This window comes from Triticum aestivum, chromosome 7A, assembly GCF_018294505.1.
Source record: "Triticum aestivum cultivar Chinese Spring chromosome 7A, IWGSC CS RefSeq v2.1, whole genome shotgun sequence".
Taxonomy (NCBI): Eukaryota; Viridiplantae; Streptophyta; class Magnoliopsida; order Poales; family Poaceae; genus Triticum; species Triticum aestivum.
In genome coordinates this window covers 100,527,264-100,540,361 of record NC_057812.1, presented here as the reverse complement: position 1 = coordinate 100,540,361, position 13,098 = coordinate 100,527,264, and the positions used below count along the sequence as shown (strand labels likewise).

Genomic DNA, 13,098 nt, shown 5'->3' with positions numbered 1-13,098 from the left:
AAACATAGTGTCACTAGTATGCCTCTACTTGACTAGCTCGTTGATCGAAGATGGTTAAGTTTCCTAGCCATAGACATGAGTTGTCATTTGATTAACGGGATCACATCATTAGGAGAATGATGTGATTGACTTGACACATTTCGTTAGCTTAGCACTTGATCATTTAGTTTGTTGCTATTGCTTTCTTCATGACTTATACATGTTCATATGACTATGAGATTATGCAACTCCCGTTTACCGGAGGAACACTTTGTGTGCTACCAAACGTCACAACGTAACTAGATGATTATAAAGGTGCTCTACAGGTGTCTCCGAAGGTACTTGTTGGGTTGGCGTATTTCGAGATTAGGATTTGTCGCTCCAATTGTCGGAAAGGTATCTCTGGGCCCTCTCGGTAATGCACATCACATAAGCCTTGCAAGCATTGCAACTAATAATTTAGCTGCGGGATGATGTATTACGGAACGAGTAAAGAGACTTGCCGGTAACGAGATTGAACTAGGTATTGAGATACCGACGATCAAATCTCGGGCAAGTAACATACCGATGACAAAGGGAACAAACGTATGTTGTTATGCGGTCTGACCAATAAAGATCTTCATAGAATATGTAGGAGCCAATATGAGCATCCAGGTTCCGCTATTGGTTACTGACCGGAGACGTGTCTTGGTCATGTCTACATTGTTCTCGAACCCGTAGGGTCCGCACGCTTAACTTTACGATGACAGTTTCATTATGAGTTTATATATTTTGATGTACCGAAGGTTGTTCGAAGTCTCGGATGTGATCACGGACTTGACGAGGAGTCTCGAAATGGTCGAGACATAAAGATCGATATATTGGACAACTATATTTGGACACCGGAAAGGTTCTGGGTGAGATTGGGACAATACCGGATCACCGGGAGGTTATCGGAACCCCCCGGGAGGTATATGGGCCTTATTGGGCCTTAGTGGAAAGGAGGGGAAAGGAGCAAGGGTGGGGGCACCCCCCCCAAGCCCAATCCGAATTGGGAGGGGGGCCGGCCCCCCTTTCCTTCCTCCCTCCTTCCACTTCCTTCCCTCTCCTACTCCTAATAGGAAAAAGGGGAGTCCTACTCCCCGTGGGAGTTGGACTCCCCCCTAGGGCGCGCCACCCTCCTTGGCCGGCCCCCTCCTCCACTCCTTTATATACGGGGGCAGGGGGGCACCCCATAGACACAACAATTGATCATTAATCTCTTAGCCGTGTGCGGTGCCCCTGTCCACTATAATCCTCGATAATATTGTAGCGATGCTTAGGCGAAGCCCTACGACGGTAAAACATCAAGATCGTCACCACGCCGTCGTGCTGACGAAACTCATCCCCGACACTTTGCTGGATCGGAGTCCGGGGATCGTCATCGAGCTGAACGTGTGCTAGAACTCGGAGGTGTCGTAGTTTCGGTGCTTGATCGGTCGGGCCGTGAAGACGTACGACTACATCAACCGCGTTGTGCTAACGCTTCCGCTTCCGGTCTACGAGGGTACGTGGAAAACACTCTCCCCTCTCGTTGCTATGCATCACCATGATCTTGTGTGTGCGTAGGAATTTTTTTGAAATTACTACGTTCCCCAACATGACCCACTAGTTATTATAAATATCAAAGCAATCATTAAGAATAGGGGTTTCTCCCACCTGGGGTCATCACATGTTCTCGAGATGAGGACCGACTCACTTAGGATATCTCAAACACTACCATGTAACTAGATAGTTATGAAAGTAGCTTTGATGGAAATATTTCTATGATCGAGGAGAAGAGTTTCTGGTTTATTGTCATTATCCAACAAAAAATCCAAAGAAAAAGCAATTAACTCGTAAAACGGGCGCCAAATCTCGCAAAGGAAAAACCGAGGAGCAAAAATTGGGGTGTTACAAATGCATGGCTTGCACAATGACCTCAATGTTCTACATGGATCTCTCCTACGTGGAAGGCTTTTTGCTTGCCAGGCTCCACCTTGTAACTATGTTGCCAATGGCCATGGATACAACGTGTGCTACTACCTTGCATATGACACCTATCCTCCATGGACCACATGTGTGAAGACAATTCAACATCCAGAAGGTAACAAGAACTCTCACTTGTAAAGTAGTAAGAATCCGTGAAAAATGATGTACAACATTTGGGGTGCTTCAAGCTTGCTTCAAAACATTTCGTGGTCCTGTTGAGTATTGGAACCCACAGATACCGCGGCAGATCATTGACAACATGTGTTGTCTTACGCAACATGATCATCAAGGATGATCAACATGTGTTAACTTCGCCTACAATGCTGCACATGTGGAGCCGAAACATCAATGATACATGGTCCGGAGATTCCTCGCTGCACATCGCAAAATCGGGAAGTTCATCACCAACTCTAAGTTGATCCTATTGATCACTTGTGGCAAATTCATAGATCTTGAATGTAGTGTTTTTATCATGTTTTATTTGGATTATTAATTCATTTGGACCCTATGCCGTGTTTGATTTTGAACATTTAAACTTGAAAACAACGAACTTGAAATGTTGGTGAAATGTGTGCATTAGAAATACTCATGTCAAGCTTTGAATTAATATGTTGAGCTAGTATAGTTAAAATTGGGTTTGTACACAAAAAAAGAGAGGAAGAAGTAGCAAAGAAAAGAAAATAGAGGGAAGTAAGTTTTAGACGAGGGTCCAGGTGAAAATAATTTACACTACAGCTGTAGCAAGTTTAGAAGGAGGTTCCAGAATTAAGTTTTATGAAAGGGCTGAAATGCTTAAGCTGGTTAAAAAAAATGCTTAAGCTGGCCTTCCAGAGTCCTCCGCCGGGGCGGCGGCGGCGACGCGGATCCTCCAGCTGGCTCCCACGGACCCTCGCCGCGAAACTCTTCCCCGTGGGACGCGACGGCGTGGCTGCTGCTGCTGCTCCTACTCCTCCTCTCCATACCCCAGCCAATCTCCTTGTGCCGCCTGCTGCCTTCCGCCGGTTAGCACTCTCCGCCTCTCGCCATTGCCGGGCTAGCACAGAGTCGTAGAACGAAACGGAGGGGAACTCCGAATTTGTGGAAGCTCGTTCCTCCATCCAGCAAATAACACAAAATCCGTATCTTTTCCTGACCGCGTCTTTGTTTTCTAATTCAGGAAATCAAATTCCGGCGATATCCCTCCCGATCCCGGGTCGGATCTGCTTCACCTACGGCGAGGAGGCCTCAGTTAGCGTTCTATAAGTAGGAGTATCATACTTCACCTGCCTGCCCTCTGTCGCTCCGTGTCTCGTATTACTGCATCTACGGGAGAGATCATCAAGCACAGGGGAGAGGGAAATTGGGGAAACATACAACAGAGCTCTGTTTCTTCATGGATAGCAGCATAACCCGGTGTTTGGCCTTGTCGGGTGTGCTGACAACGTATGGACAGAGGCTTGCCGAATTGCTCGTCGTCCATCGTCTGTTACCCAGTGAACCCCAGATCCTGGAGCGGCCGACACCGCCGGAGCTGCTGGAGGACATCCTGATGTGCATATTCGCCAGCCTTGAGAACCCCGACCTCGTCCGGGCAGGCTCCGTCTGCTCATCATGGCGCTCCGCCTGCAACAGGCTCTGCAATCTTGGGCTCTTCAGGCAGACACAGGCACCGTGCCTCCTATACACCTCTGAATCTGCCGGCGAGAGTGTTGCAGGCCTCTTCAGCCTCGTGGAGAACAAATCCTACACACTAGCCCTTCCAGACCCACCTATTCGCACCAGGTATGTGATCGGCTCCAACCATGGTTGGATCATCACCGCCGACGATAGGTCCGAGATGCACCTCCTCAACCCCATCACCGGTGACCAGATCGCCCTGCCTTCCGTCGCCACCATTGAGCAGGTGAAGCCCATCTTTGATGATGCCGGCGCTCTTCACAAGTATCAGTACTCATGGTACACCGGCACTCCGCTCTTAGCCGACTACGACTTCCCTACGCCCTCGGTCTTTTCGCTTGGCGAGCTGCGGGACTACCTCTTCGGGAAGGCATTTCTGTCATCTGATCCATCCACCGGAGATTATTATGTGGTACTCAAGCATAATCCAGAGTCACAGCTTTCATTTGCAAGAGCAGGGGATGATAGATGGACTTGGTTGCCACCACATGTTGATTATGCAGATTGTTTCTTCAAGGATAGCCTGCTCTTTGCATTGGATTCACACGGAGAAGTCCGTACATTTGATCTCAGTGCGCCTGTAGTAACACAAACGATCGTTCTGGGGAGAATGAAGTCTTGCATCGTGGAGTGCAACTATATGTACATTGCTCAAGCTCCATGCGGTGATTTGTTGCAAGTTTGGAGGTCAAGAAACTCTTTGGGTTGGGAGGATGAGGATGTCTCAGAACAGGGGCTTGAGGATGGGGAGGATGAGCACATTTCAGAACACAAGCTTGAGGATGCGACGGATGTGTCGGGGCTGGAACCTGAAGATAGGGAGGATGACGATGTTTCGGAACCTGAGTCAGGCTCTGATTCTCATGTGATCTTCACTGACAAGTTTGACGTATTTAAAGTGGATTTTGCTGCAGCAAATCTTGAAGACATTACTAGCTCATGTGACAGTGTGATGTTTCTTGGGTATAATCAATCACTTTGTTTGAGTGCCGATGAATATCCACAGTTAAAGTCCAGTCATGTCTATTTTACTGATGATGATGGCTATTATCATTTTGGAAGCATGGAGAGTGAGCGTGATATTGGAGTCCTCAACCTTGGAAATTGCACTGTTGAAAGAATTGCATCACCTCAGCTTTGGTCCAACTGGCCAGCCCCTGTGTGGTTTATACCAAATCCCCGGAAGATAAATTTGGCATCACACGATTAGCCACAAGATGCTTCATTTATACTGATATATCAATCTTTGTACCTTGTTGTATGTCGTTCCAATAAATTTCTATAAAGAAATAATAATAAATAATTTCAAAAAAAAATCATGGAACTAGTGGAAAAAGGAGAGGTGTGTTTATGTGGTGCGCTAATGGCAGCATCATCATTTACATTGCATATAGGTGATCTTGGTATTGTGACTGTTTTCTGAAAAGTTTCAGATTTGTTGGCCAAACTGAACTAGATATGGCGCCACTACAGAACTAGCTAAGCTTGGGATAGCTCCATTGCCTCAGTTTATTTGCTGATTTTTTTTACCCTTATGCATACTTCTAACATTCTGGATGAATAATTATTATCCAGTAACAGTATTCTTTGAAGTAAAGCCAGTTCAGTGGTTTCCAGATTGCTTATGTTCATAAGGGATTTGCATCTCCATGACCTGCATATGCAACATTTGGGAGCATTGTGCTACATCCGAGTTTTTCTTCTCTAAGGTGTTCTCTCAGAAAAATGACGAAGTACCAAAGAAGATATTGCACTTGAAATCAGCGAGAGCATGTAGACTGCCACATCAATGCTTGATTTGTGATGCAAATTTGGAGGTCATCGACCAGCACGCACTCAATCACCATGGAAGCCTGAGGATGACAGGGATGGAAGGGGTGGAGGTACTTCACTGAGTTTTGCTGCAAGAATGTCATATTTGATATAACAAGCTAGGTGACAGTGCGATTCCCAGGTTTTGATACTACAGAAATGTCATAATGGTTTTCCAGGATGATAACTTAGTCTCATAGAATTAGTGTAAATCAAAGAGAACAGTTACCTATTTACAGTCATAAACTCATCATGTACCTGTACTTTTTCAGATTGCTCACTGGTATTAGTTGGCATTGTAAACCTAGCAAAACTAGTAGTATCTTTCAACGAGTTCCATCTTAGAATTTACACTACAGATCTCAGAATTTGAGTTAAATGTTCTTTGTAAAATATGATGCTACAAGTTGAACATTGGGACAAATCAGTACACACTACTATTTGAATTAAAATGAAAACCTTAAGTGAATTTCAAATGATGGGAATTTTGGCAAATCTTAGACGAGCTTGAACTGTAGCATCATGCAGACAAAACGTCTGCCCAGAACAAGTCAAATTAGCCACTCAAAGCTTGAACAATGTCCAGCTAAAAATTGCACTAAAACTTTTCACGCAGGAGGTTAAAACTCACATGCTGACAAATCAGCAAAGGTTTATGCCCATGTAACAAACTCACGTTTTGAACATGAACAAAGTGAACTTCACAACCCTGTTTATATACACATTATGAGCAGTAAACCACTAAAAACAATTCCTCATATAGTCATATCTTTCAGAACACATGGCTCCACCTTTGTTTTCTTGGAGTGCATCACACTAAACTCCATCATGTCTTGGGAGCTTCTTCCACCATCCTGAATTCAAGCACAATGTAATTTTGTAATGGTCCACAATGTTATTTTAGCTATTCTACAAATGTTTTTTTCTTACCGGTTTTTAGATCGTGACAATACTTCTTATGCTTGCCAATATCTCCCCTGTACCTGGCTCTGACCATGCAGCCGATCTTCTCGCACTTGATACCAGAGGTATTATGAAGACTTATGTAGTGGCCTTCGACCTGAAAGTTTTGAGCAAGCAGTTGCATCCATAGTTAAGCCAAGATAATGCTGTTGATATCAAATGTTAGCAAAAAGAGAACAAAAATAAAGACATACAGATGATTTGCGTATCTGCTTCGCCTTGCCCTTCTCAAGGAAGCACATGAGACATACTATTGAGTGTTTGGGAGTTTCTGCCACATGGCTCAGGTAGATGGCGTATGTCTTCTTATCGGGATCATCATCATCATTCTCCTCCTCCTCCTCCTCCTCCTCCTCATCCTCCCCATCCGCCCAAATTCGCTAACAGTGGGACCAGGATAGGCTAACAGTGCATCATCCGCCCAAATTCCATGTTGCATCTCCAAATTGAGATATAATTTCAAAGCTAGATTTTAAGGCATCTCCAATCATAAATCCCAAATTGATTCTTCATCTGTTTACGGACGTGTCCGTACACCTTAAATTTGGCTCCCCATTTATCCACGGACACGTTCAAACAATCCGAATGTGTCTACTCCCTTCTTCATTTGTTTTACAACAAAAGGACTTTATTCATGAGAGAATCGATAGGCCGTTCACTATAGATGACGAATAAAGTCAGGGATAGAGTCATCACAAAACCCCGAGGAACGTTCGAACGGTCTGAATGTGTCTACTCCCTTCTTCATTTGTTTTACAACAAAAGGACTTTATTCATGAGAGAATCGATAGACCGTTCACTATAGATGATGAATAAAGTCAGGGATAGAGTCATCACAAAATCCTGAGGATCTAGAATTAAAGGAAGATTTTGCTAGACTACCAGCCACCTCATTGGCCTCACAAAAGCAATGCAGAAAATCAACACGACTACCATAACTGGCAAGTTGCTTCCACTCCAAGATCACGGGTACGTCAGGTCTAGAATATCCATCCTCCCCTTTGACAGCATCAATAGTGAATGAGTTGTCAAACTCAATGGTCAGCTTGTTACATCCAATGGTCGCAGCCAAGTACAAACCATTTCTCATTGCTAGAATCTCAACCAAGTCAACTCCAGAAACATGAGGAACAAACCACGATGTTGCAGCGATAAAGTTCCCATGATCATCACGAGCTACAAGCCTAGTAGCCTCTGAAAGTATTTCTGCTGAAAAGGAGGAATCGACATTTATTTTTCTGAACCCCTTAACGAGCTTCTTCCATATGTGATCCCATTTCTGCTTCCGAATTTTCAATTTAGATGCTCTAATAAAGTTTGTGGCCATGACCTTAATAGATATTGCTGATCTTTCAAGCAATTGAACCGCTTCACCTTTCATCCATTGCTTCTGCTGCCACCATAAGAACCACACAACAACTAGTGCAAGTTCCACTGAAGAAATGTCCCTCGAAACCAATTCAAGCTTACATAAGATTTCTAGGGTGATTGTTCCTCACCGATCTTTCACAATAGCTTTGCGCACTTCCTCATGGCGACCTAGTGCCTTTCAAACATCCTTTTCTCTAGCATAGTCGAACAAACAATGTTTAATATCCTTCGGTCCAGGGACACATATCAGGCATGGAACATGGGTTCTAATGTGTCGACCCACAAGAACACCATAGCATGGCAGAACCCCATGCAGGACCTTCCTGGAAAATATTTTAATCTTCCCTAATAGTCGTAGTCTCCAAATTTCCTTCCAAACAGGATTTTCATCTACACTCCCTTATCCATCCGTTGTGCACATTCTTTGCATGTGGTGGTGTTCCCATTCTTTGTGATAAGATGAACGGATAGAGAAGGCACTCGAGTGAGTATACCTCCAGGCTATGAAATCCTCAATAACTTGCACATTCAAAGGAATTTGGAGAATGTGTTGAGCATCAACTGGTGAAAAGAGATCCCGGATTAGCATTTCGTCCCACAATCAAGGATTAGTAAGCTCTTCTACTTTGGATAGCATAATCGCCCCTTTGGGATTAGCCTTCCTGCTTGGGCTGGATGGTACCCATAAATCACTCCAAATATTAATATCTGAGTCGGTGTCCACTCTCTAGGTACATACCTTGTTAAAGATCTAGATGCCTGAGACAATGCTTTTCCATGGAAGAAAGCCCCTGTTTTGGCCCAACCTTTAAAATGTTACCATCTGGATAATATTTGGCGCTCAACACATGTGCACACAAAGAATCTGAGTTTTGGACTAGTTGCTAATTTAACACTATTTTGCTAATATAGCACATTTGAAACTATGAAGGTCCCTAAACCCCATGCCCCTTTCTTCTTTGGATTGTTAAGTTGTGATCCAAATTACTCCTATAAAGGATGCTTGAGTACCCGCCTCCTTGTGTGCCTCCCGGGCTGAGAGAGCCTCCAAGTCGTCTATTGTCGTCTGTCTGCTATCGGCGTGTATGCCCTGTGGTGGGCTGGTCTGGTCACGCCAGCTGGGCCGTCGCTGGGTCGCTCCTCCATGGGCCTCTCGACACGGACCGGGGCGACCCGCCTGGGCGGTCCATGACGGGTGGACCACATCGTGTGCCAGGTGCCGCCATCATTGGGGAGGAGGTGTAATGACCCGTAATTTAGATAGAGCGGAGACCTTTTCCCGATTGAGCATTGCATTCATCATCCAATATCCAGGGTAAATTTAAAACTTTCATTTGAATTTGGGATTTCTATTTTCATGCCCGTGGTTACTTAGTTGTGCTCGGTTTTTCCCAAGCCAACTAACTTTGCTCACTTTTCCCCTCCCCCCTCCATCACCTGCTCACAAAAGGCCAAACGGAGCACTGTCGTCCAGTCAAAGCCTTTGTCCATTACCTCCTAACTAGTGGGGCCGCATGATATCCTGACAGGTGGGGCAACTTACCTCCCGCACAACAGTTTTTAACGTGTGAAGGAAGGAGAGTGAAGAAGTTGGTAATAAAAAAGTTTTTGTGTGAAGTTTTAAGGCAGAAATAACAAGGCCCGATCCGGCGATAAAACAGTCGTCGTCGTAATGAGCTTATGTTAGGGCAGGTGGGTCCAATTTAATTTGGCAGTGCATCGAGTGAAACGTGCCCTCGTTCCTGATTGAACCCTGCTTGCTCCCTACTTTGTTCTCGGTGGCGGGCGGTAGAGCTATCGTTCTCGCTTGCGAAGGATGAGGCGAGTGAATTTGGAACCCTACTCCGTGTAGATTTAGATCAGACTCCGTCGCCTCTGTTTTCAGCCGATTTGAAATCTATATTGTGGGGGTGATGGTGGGCTGAACGATATGGAGATGGCATTGAAAAACAGGGGGATGGTGTTGCAAGGGTTGCTTCAGTTGATTGGAAATCAGTAGAATTACTGAATTAGATGACCCTACGGATTTATTCACTTCACTAGTGACCGACACTGAGATGGCAATTTTTTGGCATTCCAATAGATGATAGAGATAAGGAGGAGAGCGGTGAATCTAGTTTGCCTGTTGATGCTAACAGAGATTCATCTAAAGATGTGGATGGACAGTTAATGGAAAGATGCTACAGATGGTGTTGATGATGCACATGATGATGAGCTGGTAAATGTCTATGACACATAGATCCTTGCTATTGAAGTGGGGATGCTGTGGCAAAACATGGATGAGTTTAGGATGTGTTGCAAGACTTATGCGGTCAAACATGAGTTTGATGCTAAGACTAACATTATCGAGAAAGGGCTTTGATACGTCTCCAATGTATCTATATTTTTTTTATTGTTCCATGCTATTATAGTATCAATCTTGGATGTTTTATATGCAACTATATGCAATTACATATCATTTTTTGGGGACTAACCTATTAACCTAGTCCCAGTGCCAGTTGCTGTTTTTTTGCTTGTTTTTGGTTTTTCAAGAAATTGATATTAAACAAAGTCCAAATGGAGAAAAAACTTTGGATTATTTTTTTCTAGACCAGAAGAGACCCTAGAAGGTTCAGGAGAAGACCTGATGAGCCACGAGGGAGCGACAAGCTCGGGAGGCACGCCCCAGGGGGGGCGCCCCAGGCTTGTGGGCCCCTCATGGCACCTCTTGACCTAATTCCGCTTCTATAAGTTCTCAAATATTCCCCTGACATCAGAGAGCCACCCGAAATACTTTTTCCGCCGCCGCAAGTTTCTGTTCTCATGAGATCCCATCTAGAGGCCTTCCTTGGTGGGTTGTGCCCACCTCGGGTGCCCCCGGACCGCCTCTTTGCCCTATAAATACCCCAATATTCCAGAAACCCTAGGGGAGTTGACGAAATATTCATCCAGCCGTCACAGAGTCTAGAACCACAAAATCCAATCTAGACACCATCACGGAGGGGTTCACCACTTCCATTGGTGCCTCTCTGATGATGCGTGAGTAGTTCTCTGTAGACCTTCGGGTTCGTAGTTCGTAGCTAGATGGCTTCATCTCTCTTTCTCTCTCTCTCTCTTGATTCTCAATACAACGGCCTCTTGGAGATCCATATGATGTAACTCTTTTGTGGTGTGTTTGTTGGGATCGATGAACTTTGAGTTTATGATTAGATCTATCTTTTTATATCCATGAAAGTATTTGAGTTTCTTTGATCTCTTTTATGCATGATCTCTTATAGCCTCATATTTCTTCTCCAATATTTGGGTTTTGTCTGGCCAACTTGATATTTTTATCTTGCAATGGGAAGAGGTGCCCGGTAGTGGGTTCGATCTTACGGTGCTTGATCCCAGTGACAGAAAGGGAACCGACACGTATGTATCATTGCTACTAAGGATAAAAAGATGAGATCTATATCTACCGCCCTAGATAAACGGATCTCATCTACTTCATGTCATCGTTCTTATTGCATTACTCCGTTTTTCCATGAACTTAATACACTAGATGCATGTTGGATAGCGGTCGATGTGTGGAGTAATAGTAGTAGATGCAGGCAGGAGTCGGTCTACTAATCTTGGACGTGATGCCTATGTAATGATCATTGCCTGGATATCGTCATAATTATTTGAGGTTCTATCAGTTGCCCAACAGTAATTTGTTTACCCACTGTTTGCTATTTTCTTGAGAGAAGCCACTAGTGAAACCTACGGCCCCCGTGTCTCTTTCTCATATTATTTGCCTTCACGATCTATTTTTATTTGATTTTATTTTCAGATCTATTAAACCAAAAATACAAAAATACCTTGCTGCAATTTATTTTATTTGGCGTTCGATCTATCAATATTTACAATTTTCTCCCATCCACACATCGTTTCTGGCGTCGTTACCAGAAAGGGATTGACAACCCCTTTAACACGTCGGGTTGCGAGTGGTTGTTATTTGTGTGCAGGGGCTGTTTACGTTGTGTTGCTTGGTTCTCCTACTAGTTCGATAACCTTGGTTTCATATCTGAGGGAAATACCTACCGCCGCTGTGCTACATCATCCCTTCCTTTTTGGGGAAAAACCGACGTAGCTTCAAGCGACATCAAAAGGAATTTCTGGCGCCGTTGCTGGGGAAGATCTTCAACATAACTAGGTTCCTAATCACAAATCTCATCTCCTCGCAATTTATATTATTCGCCATTTTCTTCTCGTTTTCCTCTCCCCCACTTCACAAAAAATTTCCGTTTTATTCGCCTCTCTTTTTCCGTTCGCCATTTTCTTGACGGATCTGTTTTTGTATGCACTCTTGTCTGCGTAGTCATGATGCCTCAAAGAAAATATTATGATGTTCCTTACCCAAATATTTTCCTTGAAATTTAGAAAAGTACTAAGGAATATATGACTACACAATTTGAGCATATAAATATTTTACTGAAGAACTTAAGGAGCACTCCGTTGTTCTTGATGCTATTACAAAACAACTTGATGATATCAGTAGAGAAGTTTGCAATATCCAATCTAAGTATGCTTTTGCCGAAAGTTTGCTAGGAAAAATATCCGATGCACAAGCTACCTTAGTAAATCAAATGGCTGCTAAACCAATCTCGTTAGAAGGCAAAAGTGATGAAGATCTTAAAATGATTGGTGTTTCTTCTATTGGTTCCTTGTTTAGTAAAGTTAATATCGATGAAAAAGGGACTGGAGAAGAGTCAACTTTAGGTAGAAGGCATCCCAATATTTCGGAGGGTGAAAATCTTGTTGACAAAAATTATGAAAGTGGGTTTGAAGAGGTCAACTTTAGCTAGTGATGTGCCCACTCTTTTGGATTACAAAGACTTTAATTATGATAGTTGCTCTTTGGTTGATTGTAATTCTTTGTTGCAATCCATGATAAATTCACCCCATGCCTATGAACAAAATAAAGCTTTTACTAAACATATTGTTGATGCTATGATGAAAGCTGTTGAAGAAAAATTGGAATTAGAAGTTTCAATTCCTAGAAAATTGCATGATGAATGGGAACCTACTATCAAAGTCAAGATTAAAAATTATGAGTGTTTTGCTTTGTGTGACTTGGGTGCTAGTGTTTCTACAATTCTGAAATCTTCATGTGATATGCTTGGTCTTACCGATATTGAATCATGTTCTTTGAATTTGCACTTGGCGGATTCTTCTATTAAAAAGCCTATGGGAAGAATTAATGATGTTCTTATTCTTGCTAATAGAAATTATGTGCCCATAGATTTTTTTGTTCTTGGTATTGATTGCAATCCGTCTTGTCCAATTATTCTTGGTAGACCATTTTTGCGCACTATCGGTGCCGTGATT

At 43.5% G+C, this 13,098-nt stretch overlaps 1 protein-coding gene across 1 annotated transcript; it reads left to right on the top strand.

Moving 5' to 3' along the window:
- Nucleotides 1-2,781: 2,781 nt before the first annotated feature.
- Nucleotides 2,782-5,773, top strand: LOC123150266 (uncharacterized). The gene is made up of 2 exons (XM_044570102.1): nt 2,782-2,969; nt 3,125-5,773. The coding sequence occupies exon 2, from the start codon at nt 3,341-3,343 to the stop codon at nt 4,832-4,834; it is 1,494 nt and encodes a 497-aa protein (XP_044426037.1). The 5' UTR covers nt 2,782-2,969; nt 3,125-3,340; the 3' UTR covers nt 4,835-5,773.
- Nucleotides 5,774-13,098: the final 7,325 nt, after the last annotated feature.

What these genes read in the sequence shown, in the direction of transcription:
- LOC123150266 (XM_044570102.1), top strand. Translation starts at nt 3,341, where the DNA reads ATGGATAGCAGCATAACCCGGTGTTTGGCCTTGTCGGGTGTGCTGACA.